Source organism: Puma concolor, chromosome C1 (assembly GCF_028749965.1).
Source record: "Puma concolor isolate L17-30 chromosome C1, mPumCon1.1.hap2, whole genome shotgun sequence".
Classification (NCBI taxonomy): Eukaryota; Metazoa; Chordata; class Mammalia; order Carnivora; family Felidae; genus Puma; species Puma concolor.
Genome location: NC_141674.1, coordinates 93,589,441 through 93,609,800, shown reverse-complemented (window position 1 = coordinate 93,609,800; position 20,360 = coordinate 93,589,441). Strand labels below are relative to the sequence as shown.

The 20,360-nt window shown below is 46.4% G+C and overlaps 1 protein-coding gene and 1 long non-coding RNA gene across 8 annotated transcripts in view; one reads left to right on the top strand and one right to left on the bottom strand.

Annotated features, from left to right (window-relative positions):
• The window catches only part of ELAPOR1 (endosome-lysosome associated apoptosis and autophagy regulator 1), a 73,694-nt gene that overhangs the window by 8,138 nt on the left and 45,196 nt on the right, over positions 1-20,360 (bottom strand). For all 5 annotated transcript variants that reach the window (XM_086717744.1, XM_086717742.1, XM_025934759.2 and 2 more), the window contains 12 exons: positions 20,046-20,193; positions 19,030-19,110; positions 18,342-18,447; positions 18,049-18,198; positions 11,712-11,800; positions 7,675-7,852; positions 6,850-6,978; positions 6,364-6,454; positions 4,295-4,400; positions 3,888-4,025; positions 3,106-3,369; positions 1,634-1,807 (listed from right to left, as the gene is read on the bottom strand). In XM_086717744.1, the coding sequence (XP_086573870.1) occupies positions 1,634-1,807; positions 3,106-3,369; positions 3,888-4,025; positions 4,295-4,400; positions 6,364-6,454; positions 6,850-6,978; positions 7,675-7,852; positions 11,712-11,800; positions 18,049-18,198; positions 18,342-18,447; positions 19,030-19,110; positions 20,046-20,193 (1,654 nt within the window). The remainder of the gene's footprint in view (positions 1-1,633; positions 1,808-3,105; positions 3,370-3,887; positions 4,026-4,294; positions 4,401-6,363; positions 6,455-6,849; positions 6,979-7,674; positions 7,853-11,711; positions 11,801-18,048; positions 18,199-18,341; positions 18,448-19,029; positions 19,111-20,045; positions 20,194-20,360) is intronic.
• LOC147578224 (uncharacterized) overlaps positions 1-20,360 on the top strand; it is a 65,002-nt gene that overhangs the window by 15,750 nt on the left and 28,892 nt on the right. The window lies entirely within an intron of this gene.

Here is a 20,360-nt window from a genome sequence, read left to right as displayed (position 1 = left end):
TGAACATAACATTCTTTTAATATCCTGTAAAGCCTTTCACATTACTTTCTTTTATACTGTCAGCAAAGGTTCACAGGGATGAACTACAAACAGTTTATTTTATCCAGCCTTTAAATTTTTTTTTTTCAACGTTTATTTTATTCTTTTGGGGACAGAGAGAGAGAGAGCATGAACGGGGGAGGGGCAGAGAGAGAGGGAGACACAGAATCGGAAACAGGCTCCAGGCTCTGAGCCATCAGCCCAGAGCCTGACGCGGGGCTCGAACTCACGGACCGCGAGATCGTGACCTGGCTGAAGTCGGACGCTTAACTGACTGCGCCACCCAGGCGCCCCTATCCAGCCTTTAGAAAACAAATAACAGGGAAGCCTCTGGCACTGTTAGTGGGAATGCAAACTGGCACAGCCACTCTGGAGAATAGTATGGAGGTTCCTCAAGAAACTAAAAATAGAACTATCCTATGACCCAGCAATTGCACTGTTAGGTATTTATCCAAAGGATACAAAAATACAGATTCAAACTATTGACAATTTAGCAGCATTATCAACAATAGCCAAACTGTGGAGAGAACCCAAATGTCCATCGATTGACAAATGAATAAAAATGTGGTATATATACAATGGAATATTACTCAGCCATCAAAAAGAATGAAATCTTGCCATTTGCAGTGATGTGGATGGAGCTAGAATGTATCATGCTAAGCAAAATAAGTCAATCAGAGAAAGACTAATACCATATGATTTCACCATATGATGGAATTTAAGAAACAAAACAGATGAACGTATGGGAAGGGGAGGGAAGAGAAGAGAGGGAAACAAACCATAAGGGATTTAAAAAAAATTTTTTTTTTTACCTTTTATTTACTTTTGACAGAGAGAGACAGAGCACCAAGTGGGGGAGGGGTAGAGAGACACAGAGACACAAAATCTGAAGTAGGCTCCAGGCTCCATGCTCCAAGCTGTCAGCACAGAGCCTGACGGGGGCTCAAACTCACAAACCGTGAGATCATGACCTGAGCCGAAACTGGATGCTCAACGGACTGAGCCACCCAGGCGCCCCTGTAAGGGATATTTTAAATGATAGAGAACAAACTATGGGTTGACAGCTGGAGGTAGGTGGGGGATGGGCCAGATGGGTGATGGGTACTAAGGAGGGCACTTGTGATGAGCACTGGGTGTTGTATGTAAATGATGAATCACTGAATTCTACTCCTGAAATCAATGTTGCACTGTATGTTAACTAACTAAAATTTAAATTTAAAAAAGGGGGGGGGAAGAAAACAAATAACAAGTTCCATGATTAGTGAAGACTGCTTTTTAAAGGGAACAGAATCTTCCTTCTGCATTGTTTTTACATATTCATTTTGAAAGAATAAAAGTCAGGTAGGAGTAAACGAACATCTTATCTTGAACACCTTTATTTTCCTAAGTGTTTATAAACCAAACATCTGATTTTATAGGAAAAGGTCCTGAGGGAGAATAATAATCACTTAGAAACCTTTCAGTTTCCTAAACCGCCTGATGCCTTTTTTTTTTTTTTTTTTTTTTTTTTTTGGCTTTGCTCCTGTGTCATCTCTGGCTCTGACCCACTGGTGTCCTCTTTCAATATGATGCCATCAGCTCGCGTACACCTTACCTGGTTTCCACACAGACTGAGGGTAAAGTGATGGAAGTATTTCAGCCCTTTGGAAGTGAAGCTTGGCCCTCCAGCCAGAGAGACGGTTTTTGCCAAAGCCAGGAAGTTGTAGTCCAAAACCCTGGTCGGAGTGCTGATCGAGAAGGTGCAGTCATTGTAGCACAGAGAGTGGATCTGAGGGGAAAGGGTCCGTCAGGCCCGCTGCGTGGGCAGCACTTGGAGGAGACTGTAGTGGAGAGGGGTGGCTATCGTCCCCAGCCTGGTCCAGCCCAGGGGTGAAAGAAGCGGACGTACAGATTGAGTGGACATTAAAACGAGGCAAATGGGCTAGTGGGGGTCATGTGCATCTCACAGTTCAATTATTAGCACATATATGATGTACAAACGCAAATCTACTGTTTTCCAGTAAGGAATTCGGTCAGATTTTTATAGCCTTGTCCCTCAGCCTGGATATAGAACTCTCTCAATACACAAGGTAGCCCATCTTGCTTTTAAGCAGAAGACAAGAATTGCTAACTGGAAGAAGGGTGTTCAAGATGGCAGAGGAGGAAATACAAGCCTTGCTCCCTCCCCATTTAAAACTCACTGAACCCTGCCTCCTCTCTCCCAGGTTCTCTGCAGGACACTGAGCTTCAAAAGTGGACTTATTTCCCATAACCACCCCCCGCCTTGCTCTGTTTTAGGGTCCCTGTTCAGCAGCAGCCACATGCAACTGCCACTCCCTCCCACAACGGCAGAGGGAGCCCCAGGGGAGGAAGTTAGTGGCAAAAGTCTAGGGTGCCCAAAAGAGGTTGTCTGGGATCTGCAGAATTGTGGCTTTTTACTGCACAGCTAAACTGAGCAGCATTCATGGGCTACATAAACAATGCCTTACAGATGTTTGTGTGTTTGTGTGGTTGTGATCAATAAAATACAAATTCATTTAAAAGCATTAATGAACACCTAAGAGCTTTCTGTCACAGAACTTTCTTAGCTTTAGAAAGTACATGGGGCAACAGCACTGCTTTTCTACTTTAGAAGAAATCTCTAGGATAAAAGAGAGCAATGCCAATTAACTGCATGTCCCAGCAAAGGCGGGTTGCCTTCCCAAAGGACTCAGGGCAAATACCCATAACAATTGTCTGGATTGAAGTAGGCTGAATGTGAACCCAAGCTCCTATTCCTTTCCTTTAAGTCTCTGCGGAGATTCCAAATAACCCTCTGGACCAGACAGTCACAGGTCTCCCTAACCCATCTCTTGAAGATGAGACTTGTCCTTGACTGAGGCCTAGACCCTGAAAACCAATGTCTACAGCTAAGAACTTGCCGTCCATGGTCACAGCCTGGGTGGGTGTCCTCAAGGACTTAACCTGGGAGTAAGCTACAGGGAATGCTTGGGTATCAGCCCCTCAAAAATCCCACCCAGGTCCTGGAACCCTCTGAGGTGGTTCATCCAGGGGCCAAGGTTAGGATGCATGACACATTGCTGGCACCTTGTTGCTCTTGGTCCCTGGACCACAGGGCATGCAGGCCTGGATGCCATAAGGCTGGTGGGCTTTCAGGATTGTGTTAGGGGGGCAGGAGTGGCAGGTTCCTGAATCCCGATCAATGTAGTAGCCAGCAGGACAAGCGGTGCAGGAGGAGCCCATGTCAGAGGCTTCCAGGGCACAGGGACGGCAGTAGGAGGCTACCCCATCCATGACGTTGGTGACATTGATGGAGTAGATCTTGGCGACGTCATTGGTATACTTCCTGCCCTGGAAACAAGAGGAAAGAGGGCAGAGGCCTGAGACACCAGCAGCAATTGAGTTCTCTAGAAATAGCAAATTACTACTTAACCCTCTTTTACCCTGTAATACTTGAGAAAAGTCTTGGAAGAATCCTTTTTTTTTTTTTTCTCACTAAATAGTAGCTCTTTATGTACATTTTGTGTCACATTAAACCAAGACTAACCCACTCTAAATGTTGTATAAAAATATTAAGTGCCATGGGGGAAATATGCAGTAGATAATGATATATGAAAAAAAGCAGGTCTTTTCCTTGTGAAAGGGGAAAAAAGTATTAGTACTTAGAGTGTCATCTTCCCTGGAAGTCATTTGGACAAGGCTGGGTGCTTCTCAGGGGCTGGAGTAGGCAGTTCCCTGCTGGACTCCTTAAGATTCTTCTAACCCTTGGATTCTGAACCTCACACTCATACTTAAGCTAATGCCAGGGATCATCCTGACTCAGAGGTGTCTCCTGGGAGCCAGGGGTCTGCGGAAGGGGAGGAGCTTACTGTCTCATGAAAAGTAGTCCTCTGGAAGGCCCAGGTGAAGCTCATAGTAGCATTCTCCTCGATGATATAGGTGTAGGATTGTTTGCCCTTGGAACCTTTCCATGTCTCTACGGGAGTGTTGGTCCTAGAATTCACACCCTGAACCCGAGACAGACAAGTGAAGACAGTACAATTGCTGGGTGGCTGGTGAGGGGCAGGGCGCCCATGCTGCTGCCATCCCAGGGCCCATTACAGTTGGTCAGACCCATGTTAAACTGTTAAGTTCCTGATGGACAGTCCAGGCCCTTCCTCTGTGAAGTCGCTATAAGCAGGTTGTCAGTTATGTTCATGTGCCAATGGGGCAGGGGGGGGCAACCCTCCCCATAGTCCCTGGAAGCCCCAAAGCAGACAAGGAAAGGGAAACATACCACCATGAAGTAGAGCTCACAGTTCACAGAACAGATGGTCTCAAAGACAAATGTGATCCTGGCCACCTCTTTATTCTCTGTGTCTGCCATCACTGACTGTGGAGGTCTGTGGCGCAGAAATTAAAAGTCAATTCCAGAGGTCAGGCAATGCTTATTGAAGAGCCCAGACAGCAGCAAAGGGTCTGCTGGGGGGACAGGATTAAGTTCTGAGTATGTTGGAAACAGCATGGATTAAGTCCAATTCTGCCACCTAGCTATGTGACCTTGTCCTAGCCAAATTGTAGTTTTCTCATCTGTAGAATGAAGGTGATAATATCTTTCTTATTTACCTTCCATCATTGTGGTGAGATCCAAAGGCATACCAGATGTATGAGTGCTTAGTAAAATGCTATATAACCTCACTAGCAGAGTGGGGTCCCCAGACCAGCAGCATCACCCTAACCCGAGCTTATTAGATGCACAGAACCTCAGGCCTCTCCCCAGACCTACTGAATCAGAATCTGCACACTAACAGGATTCCTAGGTGATGCATAAGCACATTAAGGTTTGAGAAGCTCCACCATCATAAGATGTAAATTACCTACATTCACTTAGCAGCTCATTCTCTGGGGTGGTGGGAGCTTTTCCTGGGTCAAATGAGCAGATATTTCAATTTATCATCTCTTCAAGCCAAGTTTTTAGTCTGGTCCTTCTTTTGGGAAAGAGATCCATGCCCAAGGGGGCAGGTAAGGGGTGGTGGTGAGTGGGTGATTTGAGGAAGGACTTTACCATAGCAATCAGATTTGAAAATTGATACGTACTTTTAGGAATGTTATCCCCCCAAAAAGCCTAAAAATTTTGCTCACCTTGCAAATGGGATATAACTGCTCATCTCTGAGTAGTGTAAATTAAGGGAAAGGAAATGAATACCTTTTGAGCAACCACTTTGGGCTGAGCACTGTGCCAGGGATGGAAAGGAGGGAGTTTGAAGAAGGTAGTGGAGAAGACAGACTGGAAATAGGGAACCTCTTCAGTGCCCCCCCCCCCCATCCTGAAAGCACATATGGGTACAAGAATTCACTTTGGCTTTGGAAATCCTTTTATGGCTTTTCTTTTGGCTTTGGCCATTTGCTCGTATTCTAAGTACCATCAGTCCTAGCTCCCGTCTATACAGTTGTGCCAACCACTGGGCTGGAAGAATCATCTCAACCTGAGTTAGTCCAAAGTCACAGAATGTGACTTGTTTTACAGATGAGGAGTCTGAAGCCTATAGGGGGAGCATGGTGACTTTTCCAAGTTCACAAAGCCAATAATTGGCAAAGTTCAAGTGTCCTGTCTTCAGCCTATTATTCTTTCCATTGTACCACACTGCCTATAGTATTTTTTTTTTTTAATGGCAAACAAATTGCTTAATGTCCTAGGTCTTCTTGGGATATGGGGATCAATATGACAATGAGAACAATCCATCTCAGTCTTCTTACCCCAAATAAAGATGAACTGTCTATGGGTATTTCTGGCTCTCCTTTTTAAAAGGGTTTTTGGTTTTTTGATTTGTTTTGTTTTGTTTTGTTTTTGGTAACATTTTATCTAGATGCCGTGAGGAGGACAAATTTATTTTTATTTATTTTGAGAGAGAGAGTGTGTGTGCGCACATGTGCGGTGGGGGAGGGGCAGAGAGAGAGAGGAAAGAGCACCCCAACCAGGCTCTTCTCTGACAGCACAGAGCCCCATGTGGTGCCTGAACCCACCAACCATGAGATCATGACCTGAGCCGAAACCAAGAGTTGGATGCTTAACCAACTGAGCCATCCAGGCGCCCCCAGGAGGAAGAATTTGAGTAGCATGTGGCCAATAGATAAGAGAAGCCAGATGAGAGGGAGCGCGACCAGTAGGTCCGCCAGCATGGGCAGCAACTAAGAAGCCATATTAGCATTCAGATTATCTTTGTCAGACCATTACCATTGCTCTCCTCTATTCTGAACTCATACTTCTGCATGCCAGAAGCCCTCTCCTCTACAACCTTCTAAGCTATGTGGGACTTGATTGTGGCCAAGGTGGTGCGGGATTCCCCTGGGTTTTGTATTCCTCACCTGAATCCTGGCACAACCAGAGTGAGAATCATGAAGTCATTGTCTGAAGCTCCAACTGCTGTATAAATGTGATCACCAGCCACCTCCCAGCCTGGAAAAAGAGAGGGGAGAGTTAACACCCCAGTGGTCTCAGATGAAGGGCAAGCGTACACCCAGATGACATGCTGAGAGAACACTGTCCTTTGAGGCATCCAGAACCACTAGCCCAACCAAGTCATGTTATTTATCCTGCTACTTGGGTCAAAGCCTCTGAAACTCTCAGAGCAAGCTCTTTGGAGTGTGCACCTTGCTTCTAGTTCTGGCTTTGTCTCTAAAACTAAATTTTGGAGGATAAATGTCCGCAAGGAGTGGAACTTTAGAGAGAATGCATGGCATGATTAGCTCATTTCGTTGTAGACATCACTATTATGAAGAAATGTGAAGTGGAGGAGTCCCTGTAGGGCGAGCAGGGAGCCGACAGCTCACAGTAAGTGGGGACGCACTTACCGGTCATGCCCTTGTACTCAAAGTTGATCCCACTGAGAACGGTGGTTTCCATGTTTGAAGGCAACGTGTTCCACCATTTGTATTCGAATCCCACAGCAGGCTCAGTCCCGGCTGGGCAGTGGGTGCAATCTGGGGTAACCACAAGATCCACACCTTCAGCGGGGAGGCCGCAGCCACCCTGACCAGAGCTGCTGTCACACAGATTAAGTGGCGACAAGGGCAGGCAGCCAAAGGAGGGTGATGCTGAGCACCATAGCACGGTTATATCGAGTTGACTCAAAAACATTCTGACAATGTACTTAACAAACTCAGGACGTAAATTCTGACCCTGAATTCCAAAACTCCAGCTGTCCTACCTGCTCACCAAGTTCTTCATTTTGAGACTTAAATGTGTCTCCTAGTCTGATGCATGTAGTTCATATTATTTGTCACATTATTATCAGTAAATGCATTTACATGAATAGGCACACAAATCCTCCCATCTCCTTTCTGCAGCATGGCTTATGGCTCTGATTGTGTCAAGCTGGCCATCCCAGCTTCCCAGACCTTCTGGTTAGCATCCCTGCTGCATGCTAGCAGTCTCTGTGGTGAGGACTGGGTACTTCAAGCCCGAGTCACATTCGCAGTTGGAATAGGGAGGAAGGCAGGCAGTTCTCAAGTATGACTCTGGCCTGCAGACAGGTCCCACCCTGCCCTCTCTTCTCCTGAACTTAGTCCACAGAGTGGCCCAGTCCTTACTGCGTCCTTGGAAGGACAGAATGCACATTCAGCTGACCACCCATGTGGGTGATGTGGGAATGGGTAGAATGCAGATAAAGAGGTTACCAGAGCCGTTGGAGTAAGAGCCATAAGGGCAGGGCTCGCAGGCGCTGTTGTTGGTTTTGGAAAAGCCTGGGTTGCAGGGTGGGCAGTGGGTCTTCACGCCAGAAGCGGGCAGTTTCACGGCCCCCTTGAGATCTTCACCACAGATTTTCGGCTGGGCCCATTTGTACATGAGCTGTGTCTGCAGAAATGGATTAAGAACGCTCAGCCTGTGTGGCATTTGGCACATCTTTAGGAATTTATCTCGAGAATGGGGTGAGGTGGGAGGACTCTGGGCTATAACGAAAGTTCCACCAGGGTGGGGAACTTGTTTTGGTTACCAGTGCCTCCCATGACCCTAGCCCAGAGCCTGGCACGTGGTTGTGCTCGACAAATATTTGCTGAATGTTGACTGGATGAAGAGGGAAATACTTAATGAGGACTTGTGTGACAGAAAGAATGGTCATGGGAGGACCAGCTGTCTCCAGAGAAGCTCTGATTCCAATGTAGAATCTTATCACTACTAAGGTCATGGGAAAAGTAGCCGATGAAAACCCCAAAACATAGAAAGGGGTGTCCCAATTTGTCTTCCAAGTATTTTCTTTGCCTTTTCATTTACTCAATAGACATTTTAGAAAGCCTAATACATCTGTGTGCCAGACCTGGTGGCTCAGAGATGAATGAGACATGGCCCCCTGCCCTTAAGGTGCTCACCATCTAGCAAGGGCAACAATCACATAATAACAATCTATGGCTACTGTGTTCTCTGAGACATCAAGGCAGAAGGGACAATGTTGGCCAAAGGGTATAAACTTGTAGTTATAAGACCAATAAGTTCTGGGGATCTAAGGTGCATCAAGGTGGTTACAGTTAGTAGTACTGTATTTCTGTATATACTTGAGAGTCGCCAAGGGAGTAGATCTTAAATGTTCTCACTGCAAAAATAAAAAGGGTAATTAAGTGATATAGTGGAGGTATTAATTAATGCTATGGTGGTCATCATCTTGCAATATACAAATACATCAAATCAACACACGGTACACCTTAAGCTTACACAATGTTATATGTCAATTACATCTCAATAAAGCTGGGGAGGAGGGAAGAGGAATGGTCATCTATCACATCAGTGGGGAAGGGAAGCATTGTATCTGTCATTCACTAGGGCCATCCCTACTCTTCTGATGGAGGCATCTATACAGAAGAGGGGTTGACCTACAGGAGGCTCCTGGTTCAGCAGCTCCAAGCCTCCTGTGTGGTCCTTGGGCTGAGTCAGAGACAAAAAGTACTTCTGTGGATTACGCTGATGTGATAATCTGTGCAGCACTACCATATATGTGAAAAGGTGGATGAATAAGGCATCTTTCCATTCTATTCAGGATAAGAAGTGACAAGTCTTAAAAGGAACCTGTGCTGTCTTTGCTGACAGTGAGTGCTACAGCTCCTCCTCTTCCTGCTCAGCTCAGCTGTGAAGAGATTCCTCCCTTGGAAGAGCAGCTAATGGCCAGAGCCCTCGGCTTGTGCTCTAACCTGGGCGCTCTCAGCCTGTCCCCTTGAGTCTCATGGAGAGAAGGGTCTGGGGAGCAGGAAGACTGACTTGGGCCATCCCTTAGAGCAGCACATGCAGCAGCCCCAGTGAATTGGCCAATCTAGTCCCTGAGAAACCGCCGAGGCACGGCAAAGGTCACCAGGGCAATCATGCGAGTCAGCTCGAGTTACGAGTTACAGCCCTTGATTTAAAAATACAGTTTAGGGGCGCCTGGGTGGCTCAGTCGGTTGGGCATCCGATTTTGGCTCAGGTCATGATCTCACGGTCCGTGGGTTCGAGCCCCGTGTTGGGCTCTGTGCTGACAGCTCAGAGCCTGGAGCCTGTTCCAGACTCTGTGTTTCCCTCTCTCTCTGACCCTCCCCCGTTCATGCTCTGTCTCTCTCTGTCTCAAAAATAAATAAACGTTAAAAAAAAATTTTTTTTAAATACAGTTTAGGGGCACCTGGGTGGCACAGTGGGTTACGTGTCTGGCTCTTGGTCTCAGCTCAGGTCATGATCTCATGAGTTGGAGCCCCACGTAGGGCTCTGGGTTGATAGCACAGAGTCTGCTTGGGATTCTGTCTCTCCTTCTCTCTGCCCTTCCCCTGCATGTGCTCTCTCTTTTCCTCTCTCAAAATAAATAAACTCTAAAAAATATTTTTAAAAATACAGTTTAGAAGGCAAAGTGAAATCATGATACTCAGCAGAACCAGTGTGGGCATGAGGCACAAATCACAAGAGTTCTGTAAAGCATTCCTGATGAACCCATGTTCGTGTGCACTCACGCTTCAGGGCTCCTCCCCTGAGCCTTAGCTGGGCTGCTAAGGCGGAGCACTGGTTCTGGCCCTACTGAGCATCCAAAGGCAAGGGCAGACAGCCAGGCTGGCAGGCAACAGAGCTCACTACAGATTTAGAGGGCCTTGGCCTGGGCCTGGGAGGGGAGAGACTGGGGCAGAAGGAAGCAAAGAGCCACATTCAGTCATATGTTATGCCAAGCGGGGAGAAGAGGAGCAGGATTAAGTGTCCTCATTTAATTAGTGAGTCAACTGATGCCAATAAAATGAAAATAATTTTTTCAAGGTCATACAGAACCCCAAACACTGCAGAACTGAATGTAAGGTACAACTGATGATATGTGCAGCCATTCTCCCTTGGCTGTTGGGCAAGGGAATGATGCTCCAAACATGAAGAAAGGGGTGGGGGAGGGTGGAGAGTAGGAGATGATTATGAAAAACAGCCACTGCTAAGGACCAGACTTTATCCTGTGCTTATTTGGCAAAAGGAGAATCTATCCAGCCATCCAGCCGGCAAATACCTATGCACCCTAAGAGCCATGCACATGCTTAATGCTGAATGCAGATTTCCCAACTTCTCATTCTCTCTGCCTGAGAGGCTGTGGTTTAGGGATACAGATACAGACAACTCATCTAGAACGTCTAATCTAAGACAAATCGTCTTAGGACCTCCACACCTGCTGTGCCCTCTGCCTGGAAAGCGCTGGGGCCCCCACTCATCTCACTCAGGTCTCTGTTCAAATGTCACCTCCTCAAATGTCGATCCCGACCCTCTCTAAAATAGTATCTCCACCCTCTGTCATTCTCTGTCTCCTAATCTTTTATTTTTTTTTTCTCTCCACTTACTGATATAGTCTAATTTGTTGTTCATCTGTTGTCTCTCTCTCTCTCCACTTGTGCCCCAGCAAGAATTAAGTTCCATAAGAGTAGATGTTCCCTCTGTTTGGTTGACTGTTGTATACGGAGTGCTTAGCACCATGACTGACTGTTGAAATGAACACATGACCGCTGAAAGGCCTTCCTGGACCCCCAAGTCCTGGTCACTCCTCTCCCGGTTTCTCCCAGGGCCCTGCGCATCTTTCTTCTTGCTTTGGTCAGGCCCTGTTCTCCTCCCTCACCCTCTTTCTTAGGACTGCGAGCTCCCCGAGGGCAGGCACTTCTGTCACCGCAGAGTCCCCAACTTGAGCACCAAGCCTGGTACTGCATTAATACTCAAAACACGGCTGCTGACTCAGTGGCGATGTAGACTACAAAGGAAAGTCTTTCTGAGGCAGAAAGCCTGGGGGAAAGAGGGAACCAGCAAAGACCGAACAGTCAGGCCATTCTCCAGTGAGCCAGGAAGTAGGAATCAATTCCCTTTGCCAGCCCACAAAAGCAGCACCAAGGGGACAAGTCTGATGAGTTCCATGAGGAAATAAGTGTGCATGGACAGGCAGTCATTGCCCAGAGGGGCTAATAAGCAAATGGAAGAAACCAAGCAAAAGAAAATGAAATGGCTTTTTGCAACAGAGCACATGTAACTAAGGAGCGGAACAAATGGGGCAAAAACGAGTCTCTGACCTGAAAATGAATGAGGCCGTCTTGTTTTGCTTCCCCCCTTGGCCCCAGGGTCACTGCGGAGGTCTGTGGGGTTTTCTCTGGTGCCAGCTTCGCTGACCTCTGGAACTCCAAATGTGGTAAAGCCCAAGGAGCAGGCAAAGGAACTATCTGGGACAAAGGGGCTCCAAGATCACGCTACCCACCTCTCCGTTGGCATCACAGGCTGTGTGAGTGTAGAAGTAGTCTTTGTCTGTGCAGGCTGGGCGTACTTTGCAGGAGGAAGATCCTTTTTCTAAGTTGCAAAAGTAAGGACAAATAGTTGAAGTTATATAAGAAAGCAGAGCTCTTGCCCACTTGCTCATGACCTATGACCTCTAAGACCCAGGGGTATAGCACAACACAGGTACTGACTGGAGTAGAACACCCTGCATACCCACCTTTCCCTTTGTTTCACTTCCGGTCCCTAAAGCCCTGCTCAGATACCCCCTTTGCACCTCTCCCTAGTGCTATGAGAAGCCACTGGGCCCGCACGGTGGGGAGGGGCAGAGGGAAGGGGACCGGCCAGGGGACCAGTGAGGAGGGCGACTAGCTGGAAAGAGCATCTTACAGGTTAACCGCCATTAACGTAAGTTCCTGAAACCCGCATCCTGTTTTCCCTTTTCCAGGCAACCATCCTACGCAAATGAGCTGATAATTTCCTCTGACTCCACTTAAGACATGGAGCTCTTGGGGTGCCTGGGTGGTTCAGTCAGTTAAGCATCTGACTTCAGCTCAGGTCATCATCTCACGGTTCCTGAGTTCAAGACCCACGTCAGGCTCTGTGCTGACAGTTCAGAGCCTGAAGCCTTCCTCAGATTCTGTCTCTGTCTCGTTCTCTGCCCCTGCCCTGCTTGCGCTCACTCTCTCTCTTTCTCAAATATAAATAAACATTAAAAAAAAAAAAGATATAGAGCTCTTTCCACTTTCCCTACCCCCAAACATCCTGGTGCCATCTCTAACCCTGACCTGTTCCTAATAAAAACCGTCTTAACTATCATTTTATTTATTCTACTCTCTGTATGTCAGTTTGCTTTAACCCTATGAGTGCCTCGATAGCAAGAACTATTTCGGTGTATCCCTCTTTGAAACAATGAATTTCACCTTTTCTGAATTACAAACATGTTGAGAATTTGCAAAAAGACCTGTTTCTTCTATCCAGAAAAATATACATAACTTTTGAAAATAAATTTTTAAAAATTTCCAGGGACTTTACTTCCCCAAAATAAAAGTCATGGCTTTATAGAGTGCCAGTACAATACTACCACTACACCTGTCTCCATCATTTCTACAGTGACTATTGTTGTCACCTGCAGGTAAACATTTAATACAAGTGAGACCTCCTCACTCTATATGTTATCTGACAGGCTGTGTGATAGAGTGGACTGAGATTTTAAGTTAGACAGAACTGGGTTTGGATCCTGCTTTATTTCTTTAAAAAAAAATTTTTTTTAATGTTTATTTATTTTTGAGAGAGAGAGAAAGAGAGAGACATGGCATGAGAGGGGGAGGGGCAAAGAGAGCCGGAGACACAGATCCGAAGCAGGCTCCAGGCTCTGAGCGGTCAGCACAGAGCCTGATGCGGGGCTCGAACCCACAAACCCTGAGATCATGACCTGAGCTGAAGTCAGACGTGTAACCTACTGAGCCACCCAGGCACCCCAGATCCTGCTTCATTTACCAGCTGTGTCACTTCAGGCAAGTTACTGAACCTGAGGCTTAGTACTCTCATCTGTAGAGCAGGAATAATAATATCCACCTCACTGGAGCCAGCACATCCCTGGCACATCGTAAGTAGGGACTCACTAAATGCTAATAACTATTATTACCTGGGTTTGTGCGAATGATTTCTATCTGGTAACTGTCATGGGATTTTAAATAAGGATTGAGGAATTTCTTTCTCTCTTTCCCAGCGAAGGCTTATTTCCCAACTGATCCCTTCTTCTTTCCAAGGCACCAAATGAGTTCCTAGATCAGAGAATCTCCTAGTTACAGCTTCCTTGGCCTGCCCTGGGGAGCTTCCTCAACCACGCATTCTCACACCTCTTCTGTCCCCGTCTTATTAGTCTGGGCAAGAGGGAAATACTGCCTGAGAGACAGCTGGAGTCTTCTCAGCTCATTGACTTGGCTAACAAGCAGAAGGCCTCATTCAGCACAGAGAGATCCAGGGACTCCTGCTTTTGACAAACTGGGCCAGGAGAAATTTGGGGGGAGATGCTGAAAACACACCAATTCCCAGGACCTTGCATACTGGGTCTAGCAAATTGCAAGTTGCATGGAAGAAAGTACATTCTGCACAAGGACTTTTCTCTGTTTGTCAAATATTTGCTCAACCTGATGCCCTAGCTCCAGGTTTCAGCAAAAAGGGTCCAGCTGTTTATACACTGACAACTGCTAAGGTAGTTTTAAGAAATGATTAACCCAAATGCTGAGACGGACCTTACTTCCCTAGCTCAGGTTTCATCAAAGTGTTTAAGTTGGATACTAGTCAAGTTTGAAAGATCGGCCTAGATGGTTGGTGAGGGAGTGAAAAGTGATTCCTACAGCATTGGCCCCAGGGCAAAACTGTGAGAAGATAAAGTTTATCATGGGGGCTCCAGTTTCTCTCTTTGAGCCTCCCACCTCCTTCCAGGACCTTCTCCCCACCTCTAGTAGTACAAGGTCTTGTCATCCTGATCCACTGCATCACAGGAAAACATTTCCCCTGAAGGTTCAAGCATCTAATGAATGCTTGGCCCAGGTCAGACCCCACTTCAGACTCTGGGCAAATCACTCGAATTCTCTGTGCTGCCCTTTGTTCATTTATAAACAGGGAGATCAGTCCTGCACTCTGCTGTGAGTAATACATGAGAAAATGTTTGGTAAATTGTAAAGTACCATCCAAGTGACGTGTTACTGTTGTTACCTATGCTAAAAGTACTTTCATATTAAGCGAAGACAGCTGGGACTAGCCTTGACGGAAATGAACACTGTTGACCCTTGAACAACACAGGTTTGAACCAGGCGGGTCCACTTATATGCAGACTGGGTTTATATATATATATATATATATATATATATATATATATATATATATTCAGTATATATACTGAATATATTCAGTATATTCAGTATATATACTGTAAACGTGTTTGCTCTTCCTTGTGGTTTTCTTTTTTTTTCTTTTTTTATTAATATTTTATTTATTTTTTTAATTTACATCCAAGTTAGTTAGCATATGGTACAACAATGATTTCAGGAGTAGATTTCCTTGTGGTTTTCTTAATAACATTTTTCCTCCAGCTTCTTTTATTGTAAGAATACAGTATATAATACACAAAACATACAAAATATGTGTTGATCAATTGTTTTTGCTAGCAGTAAGGCTTCCAGTCATTAGTAGTTAAGTTTCTGGAGACTCAAAAGTTACATGTGGATTTCTGATTACCTGGGGGGTGGGTACCCCTTGTCCCCATGTTGTTCAAGGGTCAGCTATGATAAAATACGTGCTTACTACATACCGGGCACTGTTCCAAATCCTTTATCTGTAGTAATCAAATGATCCACACAATAACACTATGAGGTAGATAGGATTATTGCCACTCCCATTTTATACATGAGGAAACTCAGGCACAGACAGGGGACTTGCCCCAGGTGACAGAGCTAGTAAGTGGTGGAGCAGGGATTTGAACCTTAGTAATTTAGTTCTGGAGTCCATGCTCTTAAACCCAAAGCTGTTCTACTAGGAAATAAGTCCCTAATATTCAATGTAACACAAAGGAATTCATCTTAATGATCAAATTTTAGTTATCAATAAGAAAGATGCGTTTAGTCAAGTCTTTGTCCTTAACAGATACAGGCCCATCAGCTCCTAGTCTAGGTCCTGGATACCGGCAATGATGCCTGTTGCAAAATCTCTGGACTGTGGCGTCCACCTCCAGTTGTTCCATTTCTCATCCATTTTCCAAATGGCAGCTAGAGTGGTCCTTCAAAACCACAAGCCAGATCATGTTACTCCCCAGCTAAAATTCTTTAATGCCCCCCCCCCACCCCATCCCTGCTGATAGGATCAAATCTCAAATGTTTAGCCATGACACAGAAGGGCTGGTGGATGGCCTGTTGCCTGCCCACCTCTTGGCCTTGGATGCTAGGTCTCTCCAAGTCAGTTCCTGCCATGCCAAGTTTCTTCAAGATCCCTGAGCCTTCTGGCTTTGGCTACACTTCTAGAACATCCATCAAATCACCAACTCATCTTTCAAGACCACAGCCACTGAACCCTTTCCTGTCTCCACAGTAAAGGACTGACCAGTTCTCTTCTTTGCCTCTACTGTGTGCTACACTCAGAGCTCCTATCCCAGCAGCTACTGCACCATGGGGTTACTAAATTCAGGTGTTCCTATAACGGCGTTCCTACTTTCCGACATAAGGTAGAGGGTAGGCACCAGCTCCAACTCTAGCACCAAACCCAAGCCCTGGCACCTGGCCAGCACTCAGGACTTAGTTGTAAATGGATGACTAAATGTTCACAGGGTCTTCTGACCTCCCTTTACGCACAGTCCATCGTAGGCTCTGATCTCTCCCCCACCCCTGCCTCTCTCTCTCTCTCTCTCTCTCTCTCTTTCTCTCTCTCTCTCTCTCTGCATTTCCCCAGCCTCCCACTGACCCTGTATTCTGGAAGAGTCAAGTCATTGTAAAAACTCACTTTCTAGTCAAAGAGGTGGATTGAGAACCTGGTGGCAAAAGTTCAAAAACTCAGACTCCCAACCGAACACTTTCGTAACAGTTGTCTGGATGACAATCAGTTTACATACAGAGTTGATCAAAACATTCCCAGGCGGTTTCTCTAAAGCCACCTTGCCATTCAAACTCTTGTACAGCTGCTGGGCTGGAAAGGCAGCTGGAGACTAAGACCAACAAAGGCTGCCATTGATAGAGCAGGGAAGGAGAATGAGAAATGCAAGTGGAAAAACAGGAATTTAGACTTATGGATTAAAAACATCCCTCAAGATCTCAACATTCCTGTTCTTGCTGAAAACTATACTCATTTGGCAAGATCTATGTAGATAAACAGGACTGTTGTTTTAGGAATAGTGTAAAAAACAAGCGGTTCACATGGTCAGTGGCTCGTCTTGGCCAAGCAAACACATAGTGTAACACCTGCTGAAGGGTGTGTCTGTGGACAGGTTTGAGTGTCTGCTTGAGAGAGAGCCTTGAGCTGGGTGTGTATGTGAGTCTGGGTAAGAAAAGGAAACTGGAATAATTATGAGTGTTTGTAGGGAAAGTGAAGGGACTCCTTCTCCCTCCCAGCTTATTTGTTTAGAACCTGTCTTAGAGATTGGCCGCTGTGCCAATGCCTGGGGTGCCTGAGCAGAGGGTCCTCTGGGGAGACTGCCCACCTTACACCATAGCCCTGCTACCCTGGGACTCCCTCAAATGACCAGTTCTGTTTCTTAAGTTGTGATGCTTTAGGAAGCTACTCAGAGACTAGAAACAGCCTGCTACACCTGTCCCCTTATTTTCCCTCAGAACACTCGTTTCTAAACTATGTTCCAAGGAACCCTGGATTTCCTGAAAAGGCCTCCCTTGAATTCAATGGATGCTCAGGCTGCTAAAAGTAGTAAGAAGATTGTAACTTCCATCTTTAGCCCTTGCTATCAAAATGTTTTGCTCATCAATACAGCCTCATGGCTCTTCTAAATTAACTTTGATAATAATTGTTATGAATTAAAATATATAAACATATACCTTTTACTTACAGTATCTATTATTTATAACTATAATCTTTTTTTAATGTTTATTTATTTTGAGAGAGACAGCATGAATGCAGGGGAGGGGCAGAGAGAAGGAGAAAGAGAGAGAATCCCAAACAGGCTCCGCACTGTCAGCGCAGAGCCCGATGCGGGGCTCGAACCTGTGAACCATGAGACCATGACTTGAGCCGAAGTCAAGACTCAAAGTCAAAGCCGAAGTCAAATGACTGAGCCACTCAAGCACCCCAACTGTAATCTTATATAAGGTTTTGTGTCTACAAATTTCACTGCTTAGGAAAAAAATAAAAAGATTGCAACCCCTTTCTCCAACTTTCCTAATCCCTGTAACCCTGAACTGCTTTTTCTTTTTGCCACAGCCCACTGCACGTTTTACTGTCTAATGTACTATAATTTATTATATATTTATTATCATTACTGTTTATTGTCTGCCTCCCCGCCCCCCACACCAGAATGTAAATTCCATGAAAACAGGGAGCTTTGTCGATTTTGTTCACTGGTGTATTCCAAGTACGTAGAACCTGGCACATAGTAGGGGCTCAATAATTACTTGTTGGACGATTTCATTTTTGTTTCCAGAGTGATCAGTGGAGTGTGGATCAGCAAGGCTCTTCCAGTGTCCAGGAAACCAGGGTTTAAGAAGCATCGTCTTCAGCATGGTCAGAAGGATGCTCTCCTTCCTGTTTTCTCCCCATGTTTGTTGGTTATCACCCCCTCCCCACCTCCACCAAACTCTACCCACCCTCAGAAACATCACCTGAGTATTTGTCAGGGTCACACTGGTGGCAGGAAGTCTCTCCCTTATTTGAGTAAGAGTTGGCTGGGCAAAGTTCGCAGAAAGAGGAGCCCTGCTTGTCTGCATATGTGCCAGGTTTGCAGGGGAAGCATTCTGAAGTGTAGGCCACCCCTAGGGAGGACGAACAACATAGAAAAGCAACGGTTGAGCCTAGAGACTGAGGCCTGGGGACCGGCCCTCACCAGCCCCCCCCACACACACACACAGAGTTAGGAAATCAGCAGCAGATGCCGGACCCAACTCCCCCTTGATACCTGTTATGGCGATGTTTCTCACCAGCACGGGCTTGGAAACTTTGGACCACACTGAGAAGGCTGTGGTTCTCCAATAGAGGACATTATTGCCTCGGTTTAGCTCGACCTAGAAACCGCAAACAGGAAGTTCATTTAGCTGCAGAGATGGATATCCCTAATCCATCGGATTAGCCTCTTGTGGGGATCCTTCCCCTTACTGTCTGCGTGGAGGCACCTCTTCTGATCCCTTCCCTCAACTTCCTCAGCTCTGCCCTTCCTCCCAGATCAGCTTAGCTCCTCTCTGCCTTGAAGCCTCCTCTTACAACCCTCATGGCCTCTCCCTCACCCACATATACCACGAGTATCTCCAAGGTAAGACCCATGGAGGAGCCTGAAGGTGCTGACAGGAGGGTGAGTGGACTTCCCTCACTCTTCTCTGGTTCTGTGTATCCCCAGAAGACCTGACCCTTAACCCTGCGAAGCTGCTGGTCCTTGGGGTCGAGCCATGGGAGCAAGTCGGCCCACACCCATATTCTGTCAACTCAAGAGGACAGAAACTATGGCATCCTCATCATGTCAGACCCCTGCCTTCTAGGGACAGAGGGGTGGGAAGCCCAGACCAGGAGGAAACTGTCCTTGGAGGAAAAGCCCTTGATCCCTTTTCTGGTATCCCCAGGAAAGGCTCCAAGAAGGCTGGTATGATACTTACACTGTGGAATTCCCACCCTTTCTCTGTGGTTTTCATCCACCTGGAGTCATCCACATTGGGCTGGCACTGGTCATTCTGAACCTGAGGCGGCAAGAGTTTGGGGACAGAGTCAAAGCTTTCCAAAAAAATGGGTTCTTCACCCCCCCATGCTGCAACAGCCTTCCAGAGGGCTCTTCTTATGGGGGAAGAGTTTCCAGTTTCCTTTGGGGACTGAGCTCAAAACACGAGTCCTGAAGCAGGGCAAGAGCTAGTTATACACACAAAACATCAAAGCAGGGGTGCCTGGGTGGCTCAGTAGGTTAAGCATCTGACTTTGGCTCAGGTCATGGTCTCATGGTTCGTGGTTCAAGCCCCGCATCGGGCTCTGTGCTGACAGCTCGGAGCCTGGAGCCTGCTTCCGATCCTGTGTCTCCCTTTCTCTCTGCCCCTCCCCTGCTCACGCTCTGTCTCTCTCAAAAGTAAATAAACATTAAAAAAAAAATTTTTTTTGGGGCGCCTGGGTGGCGCAGTCGGTTGAGCGTCCGACTTCAGCCAGGTCACGATCTCACGTTTCGTGAGTTCGAGCCCCGCGTCGGGCTCTGGGCTGATGGCTCAGAGCCTGGAGCCTGTTTCCAATTCTGTGTCTCCCTCTCTCTCTGCCCCTCCCCCGTTCATGCTCTGTTTCTCTCTGTCCCAAAAATAAATAAACGTTGAAAAAAAAAAATTTAAAAAAAAAAAAAATTTTTTTTAAAGGCAATGCATCAACACCGAAAAAATAACTCATATCTCAGAAGCTTTTACATGCTGTTTTCATGTCTGAGCAGGCGGAATGCTTAGGGTCTCCTGCCCCTGCAGAGTCCCCGAACTTCTGCCTTTCTCCCCACATCTTGAAGTCTCAGCCCATTTGTCCATAGTTCTCTCCAGAGGGAAGACAACTGTGGAAAATCCCCAACCGGAAATGTGCTTGTGATCCTGTAAATGAATCTGAGCCTTGGAGAGCCTTTACCTCCCAGCCTACCCCATGGCCAGGGGCTTACAAAAAACTCGAAGATGATGCTGGAGTCTGGGTAGTAGTACTCGAAGTTGACGGAACCAGACTGCTTCAGGTTGACAGCATACATCAGCGTGGCTGTGCATTCGTCCGTGTTGGAGGAGATGTAGTCACCCAGGGGAACCCACTTGGACCTGTGAGGGAACGAGAGCCAAGTTCACTGGCAGGCGCACGGCCCATCATGCTTTGTGGGAAGTGCAGGTCTCATGTCCTGCTGGGTCTCGGTGGAATTCCAGACTCGTGACTCGTAAACGGGAATTTAGTCACAAACATGCTCAGTAAAGAATGACCTCTGGATCAA